General features: G+C 49.4%; 2 protein-coding genes across 9 annotated transcripts in view; both read left to right on the forward strand.

Moving 5' to 3' along the window:
• Positions 1–1891: 1891 nt before the first annotated feature.
• Suox (sulfite oxidase) lies at positions 1892–5632 on the forward strand. Of its 3 annotated transcripts, none has more exons than XM_005079706.4 (4): positions 1892–1987; positions 3211–3273; positions 3508–3685; positions 3883–5632. In XM_005079706.4, exons 2-4 carry the CDS (start codon positions 3221–3223, stop codon positions 5290–5292), a joined length of 1641 nt encoding a protein of 546 aa, XP_005079763.1. In that variant the 5' UTR covers positions 1892–1987; positions 3211–3220; the 3' UTR covers positions 5293–5632. The 3 variants fall into 3 exon arrangements, with proteins under 3 accessions (XP_005079763.1, XP_012975722.1, XP_012975723.1); XM_013120268.3 differs by lacking the exon at positions 1892–1987 and adding an exon at positions 2024–2335; XM_013120269.3 differs by lacking the exon at positions 1892–1987 and adding an exon at positions 2024–2257.
• Positions 5633–5785: 153 nt separating this feature from the next.
• Ikzf4 (IKAROS family zinc finger 4) overlaps positions 5786–27469 on the forward strand; it is a 42313-nt gene continuing 20629 nt past the window's right edge. For 2 of the 6 annotated variants that reach the window (XM_040754665.1, XM_040754669.1), the window contains exons 1-2: positions 5786–6441; positions 26254–26305. Coding sequence is in view for 5 of the 6 variants with exons in the window: in XM_040754669.1 (XP_040610603.1) it covers positions 26266–26305 (40 nt within the window). In the remaining variant the exon portion in view is untranslated. Of the gene's footprint in view, positions 6442–25709; positions 26306–27469 lie in introns of those variants that run through there. The other 4 variants (XM_040754667.1, XM_040754668.1, XM_040754666.1 and 1 more) reach the window with 3 other exon arrangements.

Below are 27469 nucleotides of genomic sequence, written 5' to 3' on the forward strand. Positions count from 1 at the left end.
CAAGTTTGAATGGGTTCTAAATACTAGTTGAACAAAGACCATTACCTCCAAAACAGAAGAAAAAAAAACTGAATTAAACTTGGATTGATCAAGTGACTTCTACCCTAACCCTCCCACAAAATTGTCTTGCCTGGATCTGTTTCTTATTTCTGCTTGAAGTCCTCCCGTTTGTCATAGTCTAGAGGGAGCTGAAACAAATGGAAACAGGAGACGGGGTATAGTGCCAAGACTTGTGAGTTGCTGTGTTCGGGGGCTGGGGTCAGGCATTCCCTACAGGCCACTCTGCTTCAGTCCCTCTACATGTGAGATGAGTGGAGTCTGAGCGTGTGTGTGGCACACACCTGTCACCCAGGACCCTCAAGCACACACCGAATCCGAGGCCTGTCTGAGCTCCATAAAATAAAACTGGGTGGCATTGGTAGACGGGGGAAGAAACCGTACCAAGTAGTATTTACCTGTTTGACAGGGTCTTCGTATATAGTCCAGGTTGGTCTCAGCCTCCCTTGTGCTGAGAACACCCGCTGAAACTTCACGATGATCTACACAAAGGCTGGAAGCCTTTACATTCCAAAAAACTTCCCATATCACCTTTTCACTATGACTTCCCTTCACAGTACACTCCCCACTCAAGGTTCTTCATTCCTCGCAAAGATTCTGGCTGGAGAACTAAAAAGGGGGCGGGGTTCTTTGAAATGTTTTGCATTAAATTGATAACGACTCTAGCTCAACCCTCTGATCTCTAGGGGGCAGTCTAGGAATGTTTGTTCCAGGAGCGCTGGCTAAGTGTCAAATTGTTGGTCTCTGGTAGCTGTTAAGAGTAATAACGAGCAGAGCAGGGCAGTAGTTTCGCTCGCCTTTAATCCCAGCACTCCAGAGGCAGAGGCAGGCGGATGAATCTCTGTGAGTTCGAGACCAGCCTGGTCTACAAGAGCAAGTTCTAGGGCAGCCTTCAAAGCCACAGAGACCCTTTCTCGAAAAACAAGAAAACAAAAGATTAATAACGAATGTAGTCGATTAAGTAAGTGTCCTTACCTTGACTTACAAGACTAATGTTTATACTTTTGTTTAACAAGATTAAAGTGGATGTTCTTTTGTTTGGTTTTTCAAGACAGGGTTTCTCTGTGTAACAGCCCTAGCTGTCTTGGAACTCGTTCTGTAGATCAGGCTGGCCTCGAACTCACAGAGCTCCACTTGCATGCGCCACCACGACAAGACTTTTCCCCCCACTACGCAGAATTTAAAAGATGGTTTTAAGGAGTGGGCATGGTGGTGCACGCCTTTAAGGCTGGCACTCAAGAGGCAGAGGCAGACGGATTTATGAATTCCGGGCCGGCCTGGTCTACAAAATCAGTTCCATGCCAGCCAGGGCTACATAGTGAGACCTTGACTAAAAATAAATAAAAGATGCTTTTTCAGTCCTGGTTTCGCACTTGAGAAATCCACTATTTTAAGGAGTCACTTCTTCTGTTATTCTTGGCCTTAGACACAAGCAGGGATTAACAGTTGCGACAGGAAACAACTCCTGAGGCGCCGGGCATACCCGCAGGGCATACCCGGAGGACCGGGAGGCCTCCCGGGGAAACTAGCTTTGGTCCCCATCCTCGCGGCCACCTTCGGAGCCCTCATCACCTTCCGCTGCGTGGGAGCACGGCATCAGAGGCCGCTCGTTGCCCTGCGGAACTGCGGCCGCTCGGCTCCGGTCATCAGTGTGTGTCCGCTGTCCCTGCGAGGGAGAGGCCTGCACGGGCCCGGAGTCCGCGACTCCCCGCCTCCCGCTTCAGATCCCGCGACCCCGTGACAGCGGCCCGGCCTTGTCAGGAGCAGCGGGCTAAGGGGCCAATGGCTGCGGCGCGGGCGAGGGGCGTGAGGACGCCTGCACAAACCGCGCACGTCACGGCCAGGCCCCGCCCCGCCCCGCCCCACCGCCCGGGGAGCCCTTGCCCCGCACCGGGCGGGTGAAATTGTTCCGCTGAGGACGACGAGCCTGGTAAGGGGACTGCGACCTGGAGGGACAGGAGGGAGAGCAACGGTGGGACCAAGGCGGTCAGTGGAGCTCCAAATCTTAGGAATAACAAAAGGACAAGTACCTCCGTTTACGATGTCTGAGTGCTCCTGGGGTCGCAGGCTACGTTTCTGTCCGAATTCTGGACAGACACACCCTCCTACCTAAAGTGTTCCTGAAAGTATGGAGCTCGCAGGGACAGAGTGGCATTCCAGTATGTCGCAGACCACTCCTCCCAAACCTGGAACCGAGCTGGTAAACAAGGGTTGCTGAAATTAAGGGTAGATGGCAGCAAGTACGTACGGATCGGATCCCCTTGGCCCAGACTGAAGGGTAGTAGAATTCGCACCTCTTTCCATCTTCCTATCTTCCCTATCCGTAACAACCCCACCCCTAGCATCTCAGCAACCAGCAGCTTCTCCCTTCTCTCCACTTTGACCCTCCTGGCTCGGAGAGGTACCGGGTTTTGAGGAAGACATTTACAGGACAGAGAGCAGAAAAATTATCTCCTCCTGTAGCCCATCCCCTGACACCCTGGCCATTGACTCCTCTCAGTTTGCTGAGTTCACTAGACTAGCATAGGGTGGAGACACTGAATTGGGGTTCAGTTCCCAGATGGGATATTTGTTTTAGAGGGGAGGAGGAAGAGAACTGGAAAGACCTGGGTGGATGTTATTACTTATTTACCCTTTGTATCAGGTCCTCTGGGTAGAGAGGATCCTGAGTTCAAAGAGTTCAAAGAGGCCTGCTGTGTTGCCCAAGGAGTCAGTTAGTGTCAAGGCCTGGCTGTATAGACCCAATGCAGTTTGCTTCTAGGATCTGGGTTCCTGCACCCCGTTAGACTGCTGCTCCCTCTTGTCACTGTTTTCCTCAGTCTCTTAGAAATAGTTATAAGCTGGGGCCTGGGGGTTATAAGCTCAGCAGCAGAGCTCTTGTCTCACATTCTCAAGGCCTTGGGTTCCATACCTAGTATCATTTTTTTAGTTGGCAAACCTGCTTCTGTCCTTAGGCCCCTTGGCCTGGGGCATTGTTCTCTCTAGAAGTCTGTGTACCTTTCCACCCCGTCCCCGCCCGCCTCTTCAGCACAGTCTAGCACTGAAATGCTGCAGGGTTACTCCCAGAACCCACTTGGGCTCTGCATTCTCAGGTCTCCCAAACGTCCCCTGGGAGGGGTCTTCTGGTTTTGAAAGCTGTCACTCTTCCTGTAGGTCGGCCACCATGCTGCTGAGGCTGCGCAGGACTGTGGTCGTGGGACTTCCACAGGCCATCAGGTGGGTTATCCGTTCCCAGCGCTTATCTCCTAGCCGATCTCGTAACTATCTTATCTGGCTGATACTTATCTGGAAGATAAGGCAGTACAGAGATGACCCAGGAGGAAAGAGAGAGCCATATTTCACTGGTCCTACCCATCCGGAAGAAACTCAGCTCCAACCGAAAACCAGTGACTAATGAGAGGCAACCACAGGCCTTTGCCAGTGCTTTCACAGGGCATTTTGTCCTTCCAGAGTCAAGCCAACCCCCTCAAGGCTCTGCATCCCAGCGTACTCCACAAATGATTCGTTTAAACCCCAGCACCCCAGCCTCACCTTTTCTGACGAGAAGTCAAGGACTCGGGGATGGAGAGTCATGGGGACCCTGCTAGGCCTTGGTGCAGTGCTGGCCTATCATGACCATCGTTGCAGGGTAAGCGGGAAAGCAGCTTCCTTGTGGGAACAGAGGGGTCTTACACACTCTTGCCTGCGGTGGTTCTGTGTTCATGCACTGCAGAGATACTATCTGCTCCCTTAGTTTCCCAGTCTAAGACTGTGGATGGGGTCAGAATGACCTAGAGTGATTTAATATTGTCTGTTCCTTCTGCTTTCTCCCTCCCCTGCCTGTAGGCTGCTCAGGAGTCACCACGGATATACACCAAAGAGGACGTGAGGGCCCACAATAGCCCTGAAACTGGAGTCTGGGTAACTCTAGGCTCTGAGGTCTTTGATGTCACCAAATTTGTGGAGCTACATCCAGGGGGACCATCAAAACTGATACTAGCAGCTGGAGGCCCCCTAGAGCCCTTCTGGGCCCTCTATGCTGTTCACAACCAGCCTCATGTACGTGAGTTACTGGCTGAGTATAAGATCGGGGAACTGAACCCTGAAGATGACGCGTCTCCCACCTTGGAGGCCTCTGACCCTTACGCTGATGACCCCGTCCGTCACCCAGCTCTGAAGATCAACAGCCAGCATCCCTTTAATGCAGAGCCTCCTCCTGAGCTGCTAACAGAGAGCTACATCACACCAAACCCCCTTTTCTTCACTCGGAACCATCTGCCTGTACCTAACCTGGACCCAGAAACCTACCGCTTGCATGTAGTAGGGGCACCCGGAGGTCAGTCGCTGTCCCTGTCCTTGGACGATTTGTCTACGTTTCCCAAACATGAGGTCACTGTCACTCTGCAGTGTGCTGGCAACCGGCGCTCTGAGATGAGTGAGGTCAAGGGGGTGAAAGGCCTGGAGTGGCGGACGGGAGCCATCAGCACCGCACGCTGGGCTGGGGCTCGACTCTGTGACGTGTTAGCCCGGGCTGGTCACCGCCTCGGGGAAACTGAGGCCCACGTCTGTTTTGAGGGGCTGGACTCAGACCCCACTGGGACTGCCTACGGGGCATCCATCCCTCTGGCCCGGGCCATGGATCCTGAAGCTGAGGTCCTCCTGGCATATGAAATGAACGGTCAGCCTCTGCCTCGTGACCATGGTTTCCCTGTGCGGGTGGTGGTCCCTGGTGTGGTGGGTGCCCGCCACGTCAAATGGCTGGGCAGAGTGAGTGTGGAGTCTGAGGAAAGTCACAGTCACTGGCAGAGGCGGGACTACAAAGGCTTCTCTCCGTCTGTGGACTGGGACACGGTAGACTTCGATCTAGCTCCGTCCATTCAGGAACTACCTATCCAGTCAGCTGTCACAGAACCCTGTGAGGGGGCAACTGTAGCGGCAGGGGAGGTGACTATCAAGGGCTATGCATGGAGCGGTGGTGGCAGGGCTGTGATTCGAGTGGATGTGTCTATAGATGGTGGACGAACCTGGCTGGAGGCTGAGCTGGAGGGGGAGGAGCAACGTCCCAGGAAGGCCTGGGCGTGGCGGCTATGGCAGCTGAAAGCTCAGGTGCCCGCCGAGCTAAGGGAACTGAACATCATTTGCAAAGCTGTAGACGACAGTTACAATGTGCAGCCTGACACCGTGGCCCCCATCTGGAACCTGCGAGGCGTCCTCAGCAACGCCTGGCACCGTGTCCATGTCCACGTCGTCCCATGAACGCGTGGGAGCGAGAACCACCCAAATTCCTTTCTAGTCCAGGCTTAATCCTCACTGCCCTGGAAAGACATCTCCTCCTCTTCTTGGGTCATAACCCTGTATTCACTGTGTCTTCTTAAGCTGTACCCGGGCACACACACTGCACCCAGGAACCCACTCCCGGGGCCTCAGCCTACCACACACAGGCCTTATTTTACACTGCTTAGAAACTTCAGCCGGACGTGCGTAGAATGTGTAAGAACCATTTTCTACTGCTTATGGGATGCGAGGGGTTTCCCTCTTAGAGCTCCACTTTTTAGAAAAGATATATACCAATAAAAGTGTCCGTTTCAGAGTGTGACTGGGACCTCTTGGGCCTGGACAGTGAGCATTTTGCAGGAGGGAGGCTTGAGTCTAACCCAAAGCTAGTGAGTGGGACGGACGTGCCGTCCCTGGAAAAACCAAGGAGTGGGTCTTCCTTCTCCCACCTACCTGGTTGGCCAGCAGATATACGAAGACAGCAGTGGTTGTTTTTAAACGTTTAGTACCCTCAAACCGTTCCCCCAATTCCCGCTTTCTCGACAGGATTAGCAAATAATGCAAAAGAGGTTGTAAATCAGTATTATCTTGGGGAGGGCAGGAGCAAACCTTGGCACCGGGAGCAGGCGTGCCGGGACACACGGGGCTCCGCGCGCACCTAGTTTGCAAGTTAGATGCAGATGAAGAGATAGAGTTGGCTTAACCTCTGCACGCCAGGGCCGTTTGGACTTAAATCTTTCGGCGCTCGGCTATTCTCCCCTAGCTCCTCTCCTTTTTTTTTTTTTTCCCTCAGCAGTCTCCCCGGCTTGGGGGCGCTCGGTGTTTGGCCCAGTCGCCTGTCGCCTGGTAGTGGGACCGGAAGTTATTCCGGAGGGGGGGACTGGCCGTAGTGGGGGGGCTCCGCGGGGGGGCCGATCCCTCCTCAGGTGAAGCCCCTGATGGAGATGGAGCCGCCACCGCTGGGCGCCCGGATCCCGGCTGGGGCCTGGCTGCCGCCGCCTCAGTGACCCCATCCCCCCCGCGCTGGGGCACCTGGGCCAGAGTGGGGGCCTCCCCGCCCCTCTCCCCCCACCAGACACGGCCCTGCTCCCCCAGCCCCCAACAGCCTGCGCGCGCGCGGAGACGCCTCAGGTGAGCGAGGGGCGGGGCCCGCGCGAGGCGGGGGCGGGGCTTGGTCCCCGGGGCGGGGCTTGAGCTTGGGCGAGAAGCTGGGGAGTTGCAGTCTGGGGGAGGGGCGGGCTGGGTGTGCAGCACCTTGACCAGGGGCCTCAGAATTGGGGAGTGGTGGGAAGACAGGTCAAGGGAGGGCTGGAGACAGGAACTGGCATGTGGGAGGCTCCTGTGTGCGGACTGGCTAGGATAGAACACAGAAAGGGACAGAACGACGGAACAAAGCAAGCGAGGACCAGAAAAGACAAGGGGCTTCATTGAGAATGCTGGAGGAAAAGACCCAGGCCTACCTAGGACTAGCTCCTGGAGGTCGTGTCAGAGTGGGAGGAACGACAGACTGGAGCGCTGTCTGTTCTGCTGTTTGGGTGAGGAGCACAGGGACCCTGAGAAGCAAGGCTGAGAAGGAAAAGAAAATCCGCTACTCAAGAGAGAAACCACAGAGGAAGCCCTATGGTAAACCTCTGGATGGGGGCTACATAAACTTGGGTACCAAAATGCCTTTCTAAGTATTAAAGCCATCCTCAGTGTACCTCCTCATACAGACCCATCTCGGTTTTTTTTATCCTTTACCTGCTAGAGTTGTATTGTTTAGTTTAGTGGCTTGGTTGGTGGGTTAGTTGTTTGGTTGGTGAATGTGTGTGTGTGTGTGTGTGTGTGTGGTGTGTGTGTGTGGTGTATGCCCGCGTTCATGCCAGGGACAGGACAATTTTGGAGTTGATTCTCTCTTTCCATCTTTACGAGGGTTCAGGGATTGAAGTGATATCGCCAGGTTTTCAAGGCAAGTGAACCTTGGTTGGGTTTTTTGAGAAGGGTCTCATGTAACCCAGGCTGGGCCTGAACTATGAAGCTGGTGATTGTAAGCATTTCGGGCTGGATGGGGATGGAACAGGAGTGGGTCAGGTATCCTGGCACTCGGGAGTCACAGAATACTGAGTGTTACACAGCTCAGATGGAAAGGTATCCTGGAGCTCGGGAGCCAAGGACCACCACAGGTTGCAGTAAGCTTGGCAGCTTACAGCCTTGCCTCAGAGAAAGGCTTCTCCGGTGTATCAGTTCCGCTCCAGCAGGTATCAGCTCGGCTCCGGCAGGACAGGGTCTTCCAGCTGGGGATGTTCGCCTAGTGTAGCAGTTTTGCTCTCTCCAGGGGGGGATTTGCTACAGTTCAGCTCTGCTCCTGGAGAGCTCCACGGGGACTCCGCTCTGCCAAGGGAAGGTTTCCTGGGCAAGTGTTACGGGCCTGCTCGCTCTGCTCTGCTCAGGGTCGCCTCTGATCCATCGCTGCCGCAAAAGAAGATCTTCACCCAAAGCTCATTGAAGGGGTATATTGGAAGGGAAGAGTCCAGGAGAGTGGCTGCCCTCTGCCAGAGTAGCAGAGGACAGCCGGGTAGCAGGAAGAGGAGACACAAGCTGAACATACACAGGGTTTATATAGGGGTTCTTGGGGGCGGGGAAGTTTTTCCAGGGTAGGGATTGGTCCGATTTCAGTGCTGAGCTCAGATTGGCTAGAGCTCTGCTCGAGGATTGGTTACTTTTCTGCACAGGATTAAGGTCAGATTTGGCTCTGGTTTCAGGGCCAAAGTATGTTTCTTTTCTTTTCTTTTTTTTTTTTTTTTTTTTTTTTTTGGTTTTTCGAGACAGGGTTTCTCTGTGGCTTTGGAGGCTGTCCTGGAACTCACTTGGTAGTCCAGGCTGGTCTCGAACTCACAGAGATCCGCCTGCCTCTGCCTCCCGAGTGCTGGGATTAAAGGCGTGCGCCACCAACGCCCGGCTCAAAGTATGTTTCTTTCTCTGGTCCTTTTTAGCCGTTTGGCTCCAATTTTAGGGCCAGGGTGCATTTTTTTCACTGATTCTGATTCCAGGGACAAAGTGTGTTATTTTGGCACTGGTTTCAGAGTCAGGGTACTTTTCTTTAGTTCTGGTTGCAGGGCCAAAGTGTGTTTCTTTGGCTCTGCTCAGGGTGTGTTTCTTTGACTGTCCCCTTTTCCCTACAGCGATGACCTGTAACTCTGAACTTGTGATGAGTCTCCTGCCTTGGCCTTCTAAATGCTGGGACTGCCCTCACTGAGTTCTCCTCCAGTTTCTCTGTGGGTTTTCGTCTATTTGGTTGGTTGGTTGGTTTATTTGAGACAGGGTCTTACTGTGTGACCCTCACTGGCCTGAAACTTGCTCTGTAGACCAGGCTGGTCTTAAACTCACAGAGATCCACCTGCCTCCACTTCCCGAGTGCTGGATTAAAGGCGTGCACCACCATGCTCTACTGTTTGTTTTTAGGCCAGGATCTCATGTTTTCTAGGCTGGCTTCAAATTTGCTATACCTAAGCATGACTTTGAACTTCTGAACCTTATGCCTCCAGTCTCCCAAGTGTTGGGATGGGATTATAGGCCTTCACTATGTGTGTGTTATTTAAACCATGATCAGCCCTTTCTTGGGATAAGTGGGATGTTCAATGGAATGTGAACTTTTTTATATGAGCTATTTCAGAAGCAAGGTACCACATTTGCTCATCCAAGGTTGAGAATCTACTAACTGACACCAGGAAGATTTCTTTTCCTTTTTCTTTTCTTCTTTTGGTGTTTCCAGGCAGGGTTTCTCTGTGTAGCTTTGTAGACCAGGCTGACCTTGAATTCACAGAGATCCACCTGCCTCTGCCTCCTGAGTACTGGGACTAAGGGCGTGTGCCACCCCCGCCCAGTTACCAGAAGATTTGGTGTGTCACCAACTAAAACGTGTAAAAGCTTTGAGACCTTCTTTCACCACATTCCTTTTTCTCGTGACGAAACTGTCCGCTGTTTTGATGGTCAGTGGTGAGGACTGAGACACTACACTGTTGCCCACAGCAGCCTGGACAGTTCCTTTCATCTTTGGGGCCTCACACTCGGGAAAACCTTTTTTTGGTTTCCAGAAAAAAAGAATTTCCAGTGAGCCAGTAGGAAGAAAATTGTTGGCTGACAAGATGGCTTGGTGGGTGAAAGGTACCTATCACCAAGCTTTTTTATGTTTGTGCTTGGGGGTTTTGGGGTTTTTGTGTGTGTGTGTGTGTGTGTGTGTGTGTGTGTGTGTGTGTGTGTGTGTGTGTGTTTTAGATAGGATTTCTCGGGCTGAAGAGATGGCTCAGAGGTTAAGAGCAGTGACTGCCTTTCCAGTGGTCCTGAGTTCAATTCCCAGCAACCACATGGTGGCTCACAACCATCTATAATTCAGTCTGGTGCCCTCTTCTGGTATGTAGGCAGAACACTGTATATGTAATAAATAAGTAAATAGATTAAAAAAAAAAAGATAGGGTTTCTCTGTGTAGCCCTGGCTGCACTGGAACTTGCTCTGTAGACCAGGCTAACCTCAGACCCAGAGCTCCACCTGCCTCTGTCTCCCCAGTGCTGGGATCTAAGGCATACACCACCACCAAGCTTTAATGACCTAGATTGAGTTCAGTCCCCAGGACTCACAGGGTGGAAGGTAGAATCAACCCTGAAAGCTGTCCTCTAATCTCCAAATACATGCTGTGACATGCACAAAGTGTTTGCCTTGTAAGTCTGAGGACCTGGGTTTTAATCTCTAGCATCCATGTAAAAGCCACAACAAACATCTGTAATCTCACTGGGGGGAGGGAGCACAGACCAGAGACAGGTGGATTCGTAGATTAATTAGCCAGCCAGCCAGCCTAAACTGTTAATAACCTCCAAGTTAAATGAGAGGCCCTGTCTCCAAACATAAGGGGGGAAACTGGAGAGATGGTTCAGTGGTTAAGAGCCCGTGCTACTCTTCTAGAAACATGGGTTAAATTCTTAGCACTTGCATGGTGGCTTGTAACAAGCTGTAACTCCAATTCCAGGGGATCTGACACCTCACTCAGACATACTTGCAAGCTAACATGAATGCATGTGAAATAAATTTAAAACATTAAAAACAAAAACCATAATCCCAGCACTTGGGAGGAAGAGGCAGGCAGATCTCTGTGAGTTCAAGGCCAGCCTGGTCTACAAGTGCAAGTTCCAGGACAGCCTCCAAAGCCACAGAGAAACCTTGAATCAACCCCCCCCAAAAAAAACAAACAAAAAAATAAGCAAAATAGAGAGATAGTGATCAAGAGAGACAACCAAAGTCAACTTTTGGTCCTACATGAACATGGGTTTCTATATGTGTGCCTGCACATACATGTGCACATACACACATGTGCAAAACACCCATAGTTTTAACTATTTTTAATTTTTATTTACATTTTCTATTTTGTTTCATGTGTGAGTATTTTTGTCTGCATGTATGTGTGTACCACCTGCATGCCTGGCACCTGTGGGGATCAAAAGAGGGTGTCAGATCCCCTGGAACTAGAGCTACAAATGGTTGTGAGCCACAGTGTAGGTGCTAGGAATCAAACCTCTAAGATTAGCAAGTGCTATTAATCCCCAAGCCACCTCTCCCCCTGGTGTGCTCTCCTGCCCCACCCCTCTCTGATACGTGAAGGGGACAATAGGGCACTTTGGATGGGGTCCTACTCTGATAAATTAAGACAGGAGCCTGGCCGGGCGTTGGTGGCGCACGCCTTTAATCCCAGCACTCGGGAGGCAGAGGCAGGCGGATCTCTGTGAGTTCGAGGCCAGCCTGGTCTACAAAGTGAGTTCCAGGACAGCTTCCAAAGCCACAGAGAAACCCTGTCTCGAAAAACCAAAAAAAAAAAAAAAAAAAAAGACAGGAGCCTTAGGATTCCTTAAGGGGTTTAGGACATGTCTTACTGTAAAGGCAGTTTCTGGTGAGAGTCATAGCAAACTGTAATTTTTATAACTGGAAAAGGAGAAAAACCTTAAGAAAATGTTAACTGTGCTAAAATTTGTGATACTTGGCCGATGAGAGTCTTCAACCAGATATTGGGATGAGAGGCTCCTTTCCTTCCTCATGTCTCCATAATCTTTCTTGTCTTACATCCTGTCCTTCTGCTAGCCCTCATACATCCAATAAATCCTGCTGTCCATCTTCCCTCATCCCTCAAAGCACCTGTGGTAGGGTTGGTATGTTTCTGATCTGCTTCCTGTCAGCTCTGGGGCTTTTCATCCACATGACTAAGCATATGGCCCCTGAGGCCTGTTTTTCTCCCTTTACTGATGTTACTCACTTTGCCTGAGACATGTTTATTTCCTAAGGAAGCATGAAAAACAGGTTTCATTCTTTTTTTTTTTTTTTTTTGTTTTTTGAGGCAGACAGGGTTTCTCTGTGTAGCTTTGGAACGTGTGTTGTAGAATTAGCTCTTGTAGACCAGGCTGGTCTTGAAGTCACAGAGATCCTCCTGCCTCTGCCTCCCAAGTGCTGTAAATTAAAGACATGTGCCACCAACACCCCGACCGAAAAACAGGTTTCTAACTACTTGAAATATTTCCATTTAAGTTAACTCAAATTCTGGGGACAAGGCAAGTTGAAAGATCAAATGAGCTGGGTGGTGGTGGCCCACACATTTAATCCCAGCAGAGGCAGACGATCTCCAAATCCAAGGCCAGCCTGGTCTCCAGAGTGAGTTCCAGGACAGCCAAGGCTACACAGAGAAACCCTGTTTCAAACCTCCCCACACCCAAAAAAGGTCATATGAAACAAAGTTTAAAAACAATGTCTTAGGGGGTTGGAGAGATGGCTCAGTTGGTTAAGAACGCTGGCAATTCTTCTAGAGGACCCAGGTTCAGTACCCAGCACCCACAGGGCAGCTCACAACTGTCTGTAACTCCAGTTCCAGGAGATCCGACACTTTCACACAGACATGCATGTAGACAAGACACTAATAAAATGAATAAATAAATTTTAAAAACAATGTTTATAAGTGTGTATAAAACGCTCAGCTAAGCCAGGCGTTGGTGGCGCATGCCTTTAATCCCAGCACTCGGGAGGCAGAGGCAGACGGATCTCTGTGAGTTCGAGGCCAGCCTGGTCTACAGAGCGAGTTTCAGGACAGCCTCCAAAACAATACAGAGAAACCCTGTCTCGAAAAACCAAAAAAAACAAAAAACGCTCAGCTAGTGATCCCTCACCTCTTCCTTGGTGGAGTACAGGACACTAGCTTCCCAACAGCCTGAAGCCAGAGAATCCAGAGAGCCCCTTAGTTTGTAAAACTAGTAAGTAGGATGGGCCCCTCAGATAAAAATAGTATTAGAAGAAACTGACTTTATCACTGGGGGGGGGGAGCTTCTTCAGTGTACTCAGAGCTATCTTTGTCTGAGCAGCTTCAGAATTTTATCTTGTCCCAGTCAACAGACATTGGTGCCACCAACACACTGACACCCCAGTGTGGTGAGTTCAAGGGCAGCTTCTAAGCAACTCCTTTCACCTCAGGAGATTAAAAGCCATGCATATTCCAAGACATGACTTTTTTTTTAAATAGTCACTTTTGAAACTGAAAATGATCTCTTTCAGGTATTTGAAAGTATGCAAAGGTCTTGACCGGAATAGGGTTGCAAAAAATTGGGAGATACAGAAAGTACTGTCTTTGGTGACAATGTTGGACAGAAGTCCCAATACATGGTAGTCCAAAGAGTTCACTGTTGTTGCTTTTGCAACTGAATTTTTCTTTTCATTTCCTCTTAGTTTGAAATCTGCAGCTTATACTTTCTCTTCGGCATGGGAGTAACTTATCCCACGATTTACTGATGCACCCCCCATCTCCCATCCATGGTCCACAAAAGAACTCTCTTCTCTAAAACTGACACACACCTTATTTCCCCCTAGCTTGACTCCCTCTTCACACACAATGCACGCCTGCTAGCGAAGGATGCTAAAGAAGGGTTAGCCATGGTGGGTCCAGAGCAAAGGATGCTAAAGAAGGGGTTAGCCATGGTGGGTCCAGAGCATCTAGCCTCATTTCACTTATAGGAGCAACAAGGACCGTGGGGCCCCGTGGATGCAGACGGCGCTGTGGCAGAGGCAGGGGGAGCTCCCTTTCTTTGTTGGTCTCAAGATCCTGCTGGCTGGAGAAGGCTTTGAGTTCCCGGCTGTTGATTTGCCCCTTCTTCTCAGAATCATCATAGACTTTGTCCTGGAAACAGAGAAACAGGGCCAAAGTTGGTCAGACAGAAACATCTAAGAACTTGTAAAGTTGACGTGAAGCTGGTAGGCACTAGTCAGCACACAGCCTCATACTGGACTAGGGCTGTTTTTAACCATAAAAGGTCCAGAGAGCACCTATTTGGTATTGTTCTCCAGCCCACAGTTTCTGAAAAGACCCAAGACTAAGAGGATTATTCTTTGTAATTCTGGTGCTTCCAGTTCAAGGACTTAAGTCCCTGTTCACAGACCCAAAACCATTCATGGGTGAAGTATGAAACTGAATGTACAAGACTGAAGTTCCTATCTCCAGCACCCACAAATTAGCCAGGAGTGGTGGCTCACCTGTAATCCCAGCACACAACAGAATGGGAGCTCCAGGACAAGCTGACTCGCTACATTAGCTGAATTAGAGAGGTCTGGGTTCGACTGAGAGACCCTGGCTGTCAGTGAAGAAAGAAAGATGCCCAGCATCAATCTCTGGGCTCCACATGTGCTCACACGCATGTGCACCACAAGAATATGAGTATGCATATGTTCACTCATACTGAGAAACAGAAAACAGGGTTCCCCGACTTTCCAGTGGGGGCAAGATTAAATAAACCGCAGGGCAGAAACGGCTGCTCATATCTCCGGTTCTATTTCTGCTACTTGTTAACCAGATAAGTGGCTTTTGGCTTGGTTCGGTCCCCGAAAGATTAGAGATCAACTTTCAACTCCATTCCATCTCTAAGCTCTAAGGGCCTCTGTCCTAGGCCTGGTTCAGGAAATAAAGAGGCTTACCAAAGTGGCTTACCACAAGCAAGGATCTTTGTTACCCATGGAGCCTGGAAATATCTTTCCGGCCCAAGCAACAGTGAGCTCTTTGGACCAGTCATGTATCAGGGACTCCTGGCCAGAATCGACACCAAAGAATGTTTTCCACATTTTCAGAGTTTTGCCACCCTGCTCCAATCAAGACTTCTCTGTGGGGCTGGAGAAATGGCTTACTGGTTAAGGGCACTGACAGCTCTTCCAGAGGACCCAGGTTTGATTCCCAGCACCCACATGACAGCTCAAAGCTGTCTGTAACTCCTGTTCCAGGGGATCTGATGCCTTAACGCAGATATACCTGCAGCCAAAGCACCAATGCATATAAAATAAAATAAAAAAGACTTCTCTGTTTCCAAGCGCCTATTTAGGGAATCTTTGACTTCAAACCTGACTGTTCTGAAGTTCAAATTAACACCAGCACAGTAGCACACAACTATAATCCATCCAATACGAAGGGGCTGAAGCAGGAGAATTGCTGTGACTTTTCAGTACAGTGTAGGCTGTACAGTCCGTCCATATCAAGAGTCTGTTGGGTAGATGAGATGACTCAGCAGGTAAAGACACTCACTTCCAAACCTCACGACTTGAGTTCTGTCCTGGAACCCACATGGTGGAATGAGAGGGCCAACTCCCTCCACACATCTCATACACATCCCCAAAAATAAAAATAAAAATTGATTTAGGGACTAGAGAGATGGTTCTGTGGTTAACAGCACAAGCTGCTCCTCCAAAGGATCTGGGCTCAGTTCCCACCCCAAGGGAACCTGACACCCTCTTCTGCCCTCCTCAGGCACCAGACACACATGCGGTGCGCAGACACACATGTAGGCAAACCCCCTGTACACACAGAATCATAACTGAAAAATCTGGGAAGGGCTCTGTCAGGGGGACCAGCAAGATGTCCCAGCACGTAGAAGTGCTTGCCACTAACCCTGTCATCCTGAGTTCGACCTTGGAGCCTACATGGTAGAAGCAGAAAACTGACTCTTAGGAGGGGTCCTACAACATCCCCACTTAGGCTGTGGCACGAATGCCCATGCACATATACACAAAACAAGACACAAGTTTTTAAATAAAATAAAGATGAAGGATTTGAAGATTGTTTCAGGCCTGGAGAGATGGCTCAGCAGTTCAGGTCTCTTTCCGCTCTCCCGGAGGACCTGGGTCCAGTCCCAGCACCCGTGACAAGGAGCTAAGAGTCACCTGTCACTCCAGATGCAGGCGGATATAACACCTCTGGTCTTAGGCACTGACACTCACGCACATGTATTTTTTTCTGAATTTCATGTATGGGGAGGGCAGTGTGTGCACATGAGTGCTGGTGTATGTGGAAGCCAGAGGAGTGTGTCGGATTTCCTGGAGCTGGAGTTACAGGTGGTTGTGATCTGACATGGTGCAGGGAAGTCCGGTTTCTGCTTAGTCATCTCTCCAGCCCCTTATACATATAATTTAAAATAATAAAGTGCTAATTTAAAATTTTTATTTTATGCGTATGGGCGTTTCAACCTGCATGTGTGTCTGCATGGTGTGTGCCTGCAGTGCCTGGAGAATCCAAACGAGGGCGCAGATCCCCTGGAATGGGGGCCACAGACAGTTGTGAGCTACCATGTGGGTGCTTGGAATTGAACCATCAGTGGAAGAACCATCCGTGCTCTTAACCACTGAGCCATCTCTCTGGTCCCTAAAATAATAAATATCCTCAAGAAACTTATTTGGGAGCCGGGCGTTGGTGGCGCACGCCTTTAATCCCAGCACTCGGGAGGCAGAGGCAGGCGGATCTCTGTGAGTTCGAGGCCAGCCTGGTCTATAAGAGCGAGTTCCAGGACAGCCTCCAAAGCCACAGAGAAACCCTGTCTCGAAAAAACCAAAAAAAAAAAAAAAAAAAAGAATTAATAAGTCTCAGGGCTGGAGAGATGGCTCAGCAGGTAAGAGCATGGGCTGTTCTAGAGGACTTGGGTTCAATTCCCAGCACCCACATGGTAGCTCACAACTGCCTGTAACTTCTGTTCCAGGGGATCCAACACGCTCACACAGATAAAACACCAATGAACATAAAATACAAATAAACAAATTAAAAAAAAGAAGAAAAAGTCTCGCATTGTGCTCCCCTCCTCTGCTTTCTCCAAGCATGCCGCTGAGCAGTGACCTTAAAGAGTTGTTCCACAAACACACACAGGGCTTGGACACTCGGGTGCTTGTCCACAGTCTCAGAACGTGCGGTCTCCTGTGCCCTGTGTCCTGTGATTTAAAGTAATTAGTTTGGTCTTTTTCCTTTGTCTCTTAAATCCTGAAATGGGATATGGATGGGGGTTACAGTGGGGAGAATCCTGTCCTTCTGATAAACCTGAGCTTGCACTCTCTCCCTCCCTCTCTCTCTCTCTCCTCTCCCCTCCCCCCCCGCCCCTGTAGTCTTCATGGGGAGCACTGGGAAGCAGAAAGTAAGAGAAAAGATGCGGCCATCTGAGCTCTAAGAGGAGACAATGAAGTCCCTGTCCTGTGCAGTGTTTTCACCCTTTACGTCTTTTTTTTTTTTTTTCCGAGATAGGCTTTCTCTGTATTGTTTTGGAGGCTGTCCTGGAACTCACTCTGTAGACCAGGCTAGCCTCGAACTCACAGAGATCCGCCTGCCTCTGCCTCCCGAGTGCTGGGACTAAAGGCGTGCACCACCAACGCCCGGCCACCCTTTACTTCTTAAAGACTGGCCATTCCTGGAATAACCTGGATCCTCCATCTGACCTCCTTTATCTGGTGTATACATAAACATGAACATACCAGTAAGAGCCGGTTGGAGCTGACTTTGCTCACAGCTTCCGCATAGCTTTGCTCATGTGTCATGCTGTTTGGGGAGGCACTCACAGGAGGGATAATCCCGTGGGTCTAGTCTATACTCGTGGTTCCTCAATTGCTCACACCAAGACTTTGGAACCTGCGTTTGAACTTGTTGAGAACTACTGAGCTTCATCTCAAACTCAGGTCCTAAGGGGAACCAGGGAGATGTCCCACTTCTCCCCGCGCCATTTGGAACCATAAGCACGGCGTGGCGCCACGCCACTGTCCTGCCACCACCACCCTCCCTGCCGCTTGCAATCCGTTCGACCATAAGGAGTGTGCTTTATATCCCCAAAGTTTGCATGTCGTTCCTTTAAACTGGGTTCTCTGGCAGATTTGAATGCTTTTGCTTGATGGAGATAACCATACTATTTCAGCCTATTAAAGCTAGAAGGACATACCCACCTGTAAAATCCCAGGATTTGGAAATGAGTTTGAGGTCAGCCTTGGCTGCATAGTGAGTTCTGGGACAGTGTTGTCTATAAAGTGAGACCTCTGTACACAAACAAACATAATAAATAAATAAACAAGCAAATAAAATAGAGCACAGTGACACATGGCCTGTAATGTCGGCATTTGGGAGGTGAGGATGATCAGGACCCCAAGATCGTCTTTAGTCACATGGCAGGCCAGAGGCCAACCCGGGGAATACAAAACCTGGTCTCAAAATTTTAACATAAGAAGCCAGGCGTTGGTGGCGCACGCCTTTAATCCCAGCACTCGGGAGGCAGAGGCAGGCGGATCTCTGTGAGTTCCAGGCCAGCCTGGACTACTAAGCGAGTTCCAGGACAGCCTCCAAAGCCACAGAGAAACCCTGTCTCGAAAAACCAAAAAAAAAAAAAAAAAAAAAAAAACCAAAAAATTTAACATAAGAATACTAAAAAGGTTCTGGAGAGATGGTTCAGAGATTAGGAACGTTGGCTGCTCTTCCAGAGGTCCCAAGTTCAGTTCCCAGCAACCACATGATGGTTCACAACCATCTGTAATGAGATTTGATGCCCTCTTCTGACCTGTGATAGAACACTGTACATAATAAATAAATCTATAGAAAACAAAACACTGGGCAGTGGTGGTGCACACCTTTAATTCCCTTGAGAGGCAGAGGCAAGTGGATCTCTGTGAGTTCAAGACCAGCCTGTTCTACAAAAGCTAGTTCCAGAACAGGCTCCAAAGCTACACAGAGAAACCCTGTCTCAAAAAACAAAACAAAAACAAAAATGACGAAGAAGGAGGAGGAGGAAGGAAGGAGAGAGAGAGAGAGAGAGAGCCCTAAAACACCAAAGAATAATCCCAGCACTCTGGGAGGCAGGAGGATCTCTGAGTTCCAGGCCAGCCTGGTCTGCAGAGTGAGTCCCAGGACAGTCAGGGCTACACAAAAACCCTGTCTTGAAAAACAAACAGCATCAACAAAAATGTCAGTTTATTTATTACATGGAGAAAATTTTGCTTTCTCACACATTTTTTCCAAATAATTAGGGCCATTGAGTGTTTGGGGAGACATAGGGGTGGTAGAATGGACCTTGGAGGTTGGAGCTGCACTGACCTCACTGTCCCTTGTCAAGGAGTCACCAGGGAGTTCTCTCTGAAAAGGATGCCACTTTCAGCCATTCCTTGAAGAGATAATAGCCTGTGGGAGAAAGCCGGCGCCGTGGAGGACTCTGGTTATGCTGGCAAGGGGAGAGGGCTGGTGAGATACCTGAGTGGGTAAAGACACTACAGCCGAAGCTTTGACCCCTGAGACCCACACAGTGGAAAGAGAACCAGCTCTACAGGTTATCTCTGACCCACATAGGCCTGCTGTGGCCGCGCTCTCTCTGCTCTCTCTCTTTCTGTCTCTGTCTCTGTCTCTCTGTCTCTCCCCCTCCCTCCCTTCCTTCCTCCCTCCCTCCCTGCCTCCCCCCTCTCTCTGTCTCTCTGTCTCTGTCTCTGTCTCTCTCTCTCCCCTTCCCCCTCTCTCTCTGTCTCTGTCTCTCTCTCTCTCACACACACACACACACACTCACACACACACTCACACACACACACACACACACACACACACACGCACAAATAATTTAAATAGATAATAAAACGGGGAAGATGGGTGGGGGGTGACTGCCTGGCATGGGTAAAGACCTGCCTTCAGTCTCTCGCTGGTGGTCTGGGGAGTGTCCTCGCTTTCACCCAGGATCACGGCTGATTTCCATCTCTTATAGAGGTGCTCCCTTCTTAGTGGGGAGGCGGGGAGAGAGTGGCTGTTTCTAGCTGCTCTGATTTCAGCCCACTGAGCTGAGTTGACAATGTACAGCAGGAGTCTCTCTCCATCACTGTATGGCCATTATGCTTTTGCTTTTGTTTTGAATCAGGGTCCCGCTATGTAGCACAGGCTGACCCCCAGACTCAGCTTTTTTTTTTTTTTTTTTTGGTTTTTCGAGACAGGGTTTCTCTGTGGCTTTGGAGGCTGTCCTGGAACTCGCTTGGTAGTCCAGGCTGGTCTCGAACTCACAGAGATCCGCCTGCCTCTGCCTCCCAAGTGCTGGGATTAAAGGGGTGCGCCACCAACGCCCGGCTGACCCCCAGACTCATGGCAGTCCTCTTGTCTCAACCTTTCAAAAACTGGGATTTCAGGGGTGTGCCATCGAGTGTATGTGTGTGTGTGTGTAGGCAAGGTCTTGCTTTGTAGTCCTAGTTATTACTATATAGCCCAGGCTGACCTAGACCCATGGTAATACTCTTGCCTCGGTCTCTCCCAAGTGATGGGATCACAGGTGTGTGGCCCAATGTATTCATGTTGCTTTAAACCGCTTTCCTTCCTGTCTGAGGTCTTTGGTCCAAGTTCATACTGGATTGCTAACTTCTTTCTCCAAATAGTACCCAGCCGGGTGTCTCTAGTAGGCTCTGCCTAAGTTGACCCAGTTTCTCTAAGGAGACAGAGCTGCCTGCCTGCGCAGGTAGGGGAGGAGGTGCCTGGAGGAGTGGCGAGCAGGAATACTGAGACTTGTGCTGTGGGAAGATTTGGACAGACTAAAGTCCATCTGCTGATTTGCTCCTAGCTTTCAGGAAAACCGCTGACTGTCGGGCAGTGGTGGTGCACACCTCAATCCTAGCATTTGAGAGGCAGAGGCAGGCGGGTCTCTGAGTTCGAAGCCAGTCTGGAAGGACAGCCAGGGCCACACAGGAAACCTTATCTGGAAAAAGAAGGAAGGAAGGAAGGAAAGAAAACAAATAACAGTACAGCTGGCTATAGACCACCCTCACTTCCGGATTACCATCTCAGCATTTGGACCAGTTGGAGGCAGATGAGTACCAACTTTGCCCAAAATGTGTCACACAGCACGAGCTCAGAGCCATTAAGAACAAGGAGACTCAGTTTACCACTAGGACACAATTTAGTCAAAGGATGCTTATGACTAAGTGGGAGACTCTGTGTTCAGTTCTCCGCGCTGCACAAACCTGGGTGTGGCGGCACATGCCTGTCATCCCAGGGCTTGGGAGGCAGGGGCAGATCGTTCTCAACCACATAGCAGATTCGAGAGCAGCCTGAAGAGAGGAAAGGGGAAGGAAGGGACCAGGCATGGTGATTGTACTTAGACATCTGCAATGTCCGCCCTGGGAAGGTGGGAACAGGTGGATTCCTCAGGCTTGCTGGCCAGCTGACTTAGTTCACTTGGCAAGTTCCGGGCCGGTGAGAGACCCTGTCTGAACCACAGGAGGATGATTGACACCTGAGATTGTCCTCTGGCCTCTGTATACAACAGCACACACACACACACACACACACACACACACACACACACACACACACACACACTCCCAAAAGGAAACACTCCTCAGATCTTTCTGGAAACTGGGCCATTTTGAAAAGGATCCAAGAATAAGCCACCATTCCTGAGACAGCTCTTCAACCTAAGAACTAGCTCAACTTGTTCTGCCTCTTAAAAAGAGACCCCTCGTGCCGGGCGTTGGTGGCGCACGCCTTTAATCCCAGCACTCGGGAGGCAGAGGCAGGTGGATCTCTGTGAGTTCCAGGCCAGCCTGGACTACTAGAGTGAGTTCCAGGACAGACTCCAAAGCAACACAGAGAAACCCTGTCTCAAAAAATCAAAAAAAAAGAGACCCCTCTTTTTAAGGGTCACCCTAAAGAAACATTTTTTTATGTTTTACTTAATTGTTAATTTACTTATTATTTTGCTTTGCTTTCTCTTACATTGTTTGAGACGAGGTCTCCTGGAGCCCAGGGTGGCCTTAAACTCAGCTTTGTTTCTGGGAATGACGTTAAGCTTCTGCTCTGCCTGCCTCCATCCGCTGAATGCTAGAGTGACGGGTGAGCCGCTATGCCAGGAACCAAACTCAAGGCTCTGTGCATGCTGGGAGGCTGGCACTGCATCAGCTTCACCTACAGCCCCAGCGCGAGCCCCGCTTTTGAAAGGAAGCAACGCGGCGCTGTAAAGGAAAGGGCGCGCCTCAGGGACAGGCAAGGTGTCTCGGGAGCTAGGAGCTCGCTCCACTCCTGCCGAGGGCCCCGCACCTGCAGGGGGTGGCACAGAATTGTTTTTGTTGCTGTTTTCCTTTTTGTTTGTTATTTGTTTTTCTTTTTTTTTTTGTTTTTTTGTTTTTTTGTTTTTCGAGACAGGGTTTCTCTGTGGCTTTGGAGGCTGTCCTGGAACTTGCTCTGTAGACCAGGCTGGCCTCGAACTCACAGAGATCCGCCTGCCTCTGCCTCCCGAGTGCTGGGATTAAAGGCGTGCGCCACCGCCCGGCTGTTATTTGTTTTTCAAGACAAGTTTTTCTGTGTAGCTCCGGCTGTCCTGCAACTCCCTCTGTAGACCAGGTTGATCTCGAACTCACAGAGATCCACTTGTCTCCGCCTCCTGAGTGCTGGGACTAAAGGTGTGTGTCAACACTGCCCGGCACAGAATTGTTTGTAACTCCAGTTCCAGGAGAATTCGATGTTCCTAGCCTCTAAGGGCGCCTGCACTCACATGCACCCATGCGCACACGCACACAGTCAAGCACACTTTAAAAATACATCTTTAGCCAGGCGGTGATGGCCACGCCTTTAATCCCAGCACTTAGTAGGCAGAGGCAGGCAGATTTATGTGAGTTCTAGACCAGCCTGGTCTACAAGAGCTAGTTCCAGGTCAGCTTCCAAAGTCACAGAGAAAAACCAATAAAGAAATAAATAAAGAAATAAAATGAATGTTTAAAGGAAGAGCATACCTCCGAGAAGCAGGAAAACTATGTTCTGATTCTGGTTTTAGTGGTGAACAGCCTTGTGACCACTAAAACTGCTTTAAGCCTCAGTTTTTCCCAACGGAAAATGGGAAAACCCTTTCCCTTCTGTATGGGACGGCGGGGTGAGGGGGTGGGGGTGGGGATGACATTTGAGGGAATTCATGCATGACACTCTGAGCTTTGTAGTTGTTTTGGAAAAAAGTCAAAAAAGTCGCAAAGGCCATTTGTGGAGCTGATGATTTCTGAATACTGCCTGGCCTCCTTTGTCTTGGGATCTCTGCCCACCTCGAGATTTGTGGCTAGTTGGAAAGGGTCTAAGTTATCTGACCGTGCACACTCGGGCTCTTCTAATCATGGCCCCCAAGGGAAACTTTAAGCAACCACTTACAATCTCGGCTGGTTGGAACTGGAAATGCAGCTCAGAGCTGTGGCTTGTTCTTAAATCTGGTTCCAAAGCTCAGTCCATCCCAGGAGGTCAAGACAAGAGGAGTTGAAAAAAATCTCAGGATTGTTCCCACACACCCAGGATTCCTAAGGTTAATGCTAAGAATGTCTGATGAGATCAAAGGGAGAATGCTTTGCAAGAGTGAGCACAAGCCTGCATTCCGGCTTTCTCGTGAGCTTGGCTCCACATAAGATCTAGGCAGCAAAGCAGACCCTTCTCCCCGTGAGCCGTTCCCTTAAGAGAGCTTTGCAGACGCGCCACTCTGTCTGCTGAAGTGGACACCTTCAAAGGGTCCAGGACTCCTGGTGGCATCTCAAGTTGTTTCCTAGGTTCACTCTTGTCCCTGCAGATCTGCCCCTGGGGCATTTATTTCTATCAGGAGAGGCAAAGGCACATAGATTTTTCTTAAAGATGTATTTATTTCATTTTATGTGTATGTACGCTCACCTGTATGTAAAGTGACCATGTGTGTGCAGTGCCTCTGGAGTCCCAAGGAGGACATCTGGTTTTTCTTCAGAGATTTTATTTTTACTCTGTGTATGAGAGTGTTTGCCTGGGTGAATGTCTGTGCACCATGTGTGTGCCATTCCCATGGAAGCTGTAAGAGAGTCCCGGATCTGTGGGACTAGACTTACAGTTTTGAGCAGCTATACAGGCACTGGGGATTAAACCCAGGCAGGACCTCTGGAAGAGCAGCCAGTGCTCTTAATCACAGAGCCATCACTCCAGCTCCAAGAGTTTCCCTTGCTGTCCTGGAATTCCGTCTGTAGACCAGTCCTGGAACTCACAGAGAGCCACCTGCCTCTGTCTCCAGAGTGCTGGGATTAAAGGCGTGTGCCACCAAGGCCAGGTGCGCTCTCCTCTCTCTCTCTCTCTCTCTCTCTCTCTCTCTCTCTCTCTCTCTCTCTCTCTCTCTCACACACACATACACAGGACACAGGGTCTTACTGTCTTACTATGTAGCTCTGGCTAGCCTAGAACTAGATTTCATAGGCCAGTCTGGCCTTGAACTGATAGGAGATCCATTTCCCTCTGCTTCCTAAATGCTGGTTTATCACCATGTCTGGCTCTAAAATAGATTTTTTTTTCTTGTCCTTCTCCCAAGGAATCTGTTGCAGTAATATCACTTTAATAGTTTAATTCTCTGCTGTTTGATTTCCTATAAATAGACTAGCATGCGTTTATTTTTATTATTTATTTATTTATTTATTTATTTATGTTTTGTTGTTTTTCGAGACAGGGTTTCTCTGTAGCTTTGGAGGCTGTACTGCAACTAACTCTGTAGACCAGGCTGGCCTGGAACTCACAGAGATCCGCCTGTCTCTGCCTCCCAAGTGCTGGGACGCCACCACTGCCTGGGTTTTTTTGTTTTTGTTTTTTGGGTTTTTTTTTTTCTACTAACCTGCATTTTAAAATTCTCTCTTGCCAGGTGGTGGTGACCCACACCTTTAATCCAGCACTCAGGAGGCAAAAGCAGACAGATCTCTATGAGTTTGAGGCCAGCCTGGCCTTCGTCGTGAGTTCTAGGGTAGTCAGGGCTACACAGAGAAAAAGAACCAAACCCAACAAACAAACAAAAAACCCAACTCTGTCCTTCTTAATTATTTATTTTTTGAGACAGGAGTTCACATAGCCCAGGCTGGCCTCAAACTCACTGTATAGCTGAGGCTAGACTTGAACCCCTGATCCTTCTGCTTCCACTTCCTAAGTGTTCACAGGTGAATGCACTTGTTTCTTTCTTTAACATAAACATAGCAGGGCTGGAGCGATGGTTCAGATGTTAAGAGCAATCACTGTGTTGTAAAGGACCATGTTTCAGTTCCCAAAACCCACAGGGTAGCTCACAAACTCCCGTTTCAGGTGATACAGTGCCCTCTTCTGGCCTTTTCAGACACTGCACTCATGTGGTGCAAATAAATACATCCTGGCATAACACTCATGCACATAAAATAAAGTTTAAATATCGTTTTAAAAATTAAAAAGAGGCTATGAGGGGGCTGGAGAGATGGCTCAGAGGTTAAGAGCACTGACTGCTCTTCCAGAGGTCCTGATTTCAATTCCCAGCAACCACATGGTGGCTCACAACCATCTATAATTCAATCTGGTGCCCTCTTCTGGCCTGTAGACAGAATACTGTATATGTAATAAATAAATAAATCTTTAAAAAAAAAAAGAGGCCATGAGGAGGTGACACACGCCTTTAATCCCAGCACTCAGGAGGCAGAGGCAGGAGGATCTCTGTGAGTTTGAGGCTATCCTGGTCTACAGCTCCAGTTCCAGAACAGCCAAGGCTACACAGAGAAACCTTGCCTTGAAAAAAATTTTTAAATAAAATAAACATTGACCATGGAAAAGCCATTTGAAAGTCTAGGCATAGGAACCAAGTGTGGTGGTGCAGAACTTTAATCTCAGCACTTGGGAGGCAGAGACAGGCAGATCTCTATGAGTCTGAGGCCAGCCTGAAGCCTGGTCTACATCGAAACTTCCAGGACAGCCAGAGCTATATAGAAAGCCTGTCTCAAAACAGAGAAAGGGAACTTTAGGCATGAGGGTGTGTAGAGGCGCTACAGTACCTCCCTAGCATGTGTGAGGCCATGGATTTGACACTCAGCGCATGCCCATCAAAGTTTATTATACCTTCATCCAAGAAGTTGTCACTGAACCTTGACGGGACCTCTCTCCTATTCCACATTCCCCTGCCACCCTACCTTCTGCTGCATACACCCCATTAGAAAATATACCTAGGCCGGGCGTTGGTGGGGCACGCCTTTAATCCCAGCACTCGGGAGGCAGAGGCAGGCGGATCTCTGTGACCAGCCTGGACTACCAAGCGAGTTCCAGGAGAGCCTCCAAAGCCACAGAGAAACCCTGTCTCGAAAAACCAAAAAAAAAAAAAAAAAAAAAAGAAAAGAAAAGAAAATATACCTATAAATAACTGAGTATGTTTCTTTCCCCCATCCTGGAACCCAAGATCCTCTAGCCTTCATCTCCTACTGCTGGAATTACCGGTGTGCGGCAGCACCCTTGGTCTGGTTCAGTTGCTCTCCGATCCTTTAACTGAAGTCTGGCTCCTCTATGAGGCTGCTTTGCTTCTTTAGGGCAGGCGTGTAACCTGTCTGCTACATCAGCTCCACTGAAGGGCGAGGGCACAGCCTCAAAACCCAGAACCACTTGGCTAAAGAATGTGAGTGTCCCAAAGAGCTTATGAAGCAGAGACAGGCACCCTCACGGAGAGTCCAGGCCAGCCAGCGCTGCGTGTCTCAGAGAATAAATAAATAGAAGGTAGGGTGAAGTAAATCTCTGCATTTATAAGTCAGGATACCCAGGACCAAAAAAATAGTTTTCGTTCTGATCCTTTAGATTTCTAGTTTACTACAGGATGTAAAACAAAACTATAACAACCCCACCTATGCCCCCAACTGTGGCTCCTAACAGTCAGTCTTTTCTCTTCCAACAGGATCTCTTTAAGATGGACATAGAAGACTGCAATGGGCGCTCCTATATGTCTGGTATGCCTCCTGTGTGTTCCCCTCACATGGGCGTGGGAGCAGACACTGCCCTGTGGATGAAGGCAGAGAGCCTTCAGCCCTGGCACACGACTTCTGCTGGGCTAAATGTCAGTCGCAGCTGCCCCTCAGTGTGGTAGCGCTTGGAGGTAGTGTGAACCCCCTGTGGTGTCACATTCCTGACGGTGGTTCTTCTCTTCCTGTTGTGGCGAGGGAGGGAGGAAAATGCGGTTCTTTTTCATGTGTTAAAAAAGCTCACCAGAAGAGAGTTCTGTCCCATCCAAGCAGAGTGGACCATCTTGAAAAACGCTAAAGCGGGCTGGGAGAGTAGGGAGTCCCAACTGTAGAACATTTCCGACCTCTGCTGATAGCGCCCACTAGGCAGTCCCTTGTGAGAATGTGTAGCCTCCTCCAACTGCTTAAGAAAACAACAGAAGTCTGACGTATTTATTTGTTTATTATCTACTTATGTATTCACCAGTGTGTGTAGCTGATCTGGAACCCGCTATGCAATCCTAGGCTGTCCTCAGACTTGTGGGAATTCTTCCTGCCCCAGCTTCCTAAGTGCTGAGTGACAGTCATAGTCATGAGCTGCCGTGTTATTACCCTACCGTGTCCACCAGAAGTCAAAATTTATTTTATTTACTTAGAGACAGGTTTTTATTGTGCAACCCTGGGTGGCCTGGACATATCTATATTATAGACCTGGTTGGCCTTGAACTCACGGAGATCCATCTGCCTCTGCCTCCCGAATGCCCAGAAGAATTCTGAGTTTTTGTGTGAAATAATGACTCAAGCCAGGTGTGATGAAGCATTACCCGTGTCCCACTGAGGGGAGAGGATTGACTTGAACTTGAAGCCAGACTAGGCTACAGGATCAGACCCCAATTCAAAGAAATAAAACCAATCTGGGTTAGATGGCTCACTTTTTTTCAAGACAGGGTTTCTCTGTGTAGCCCTGGCTGTCCTGGAACTTGCTCTGTAGACCAGACTGACCTCAAACTCACAGAGATCTTCCTGCCTCTGATTCCCGAGCACTGGGATCAAAGGTGTGTGCTATCACCGCCCGGCTTGATAGCTCACATTTTTAATACCAACATTTAGAAGGCAGAGGCAGACAGATCTCTGTGAGTTTGAAGTCAGCTTGACCTACACAGTGAGTTCCAG

Source organism: Mesocricetus auratus, unplaced genomic scaffold, assembly GCF_017639785.1.
Source record: "Mesocricetus auratus isolate SY011 unplaced genomic scaffold, BCM_Maur_2.0 Super-Scaffold_100011, whole genome shotgun sequence".
Taxonomy (NCBI): domain Eukaryota; kingdom Metazoa; phylum Chordata; class Mammalia; order Rodentia; family Cricetidae; genus Mesocricetus; species Mesocricetus auratus.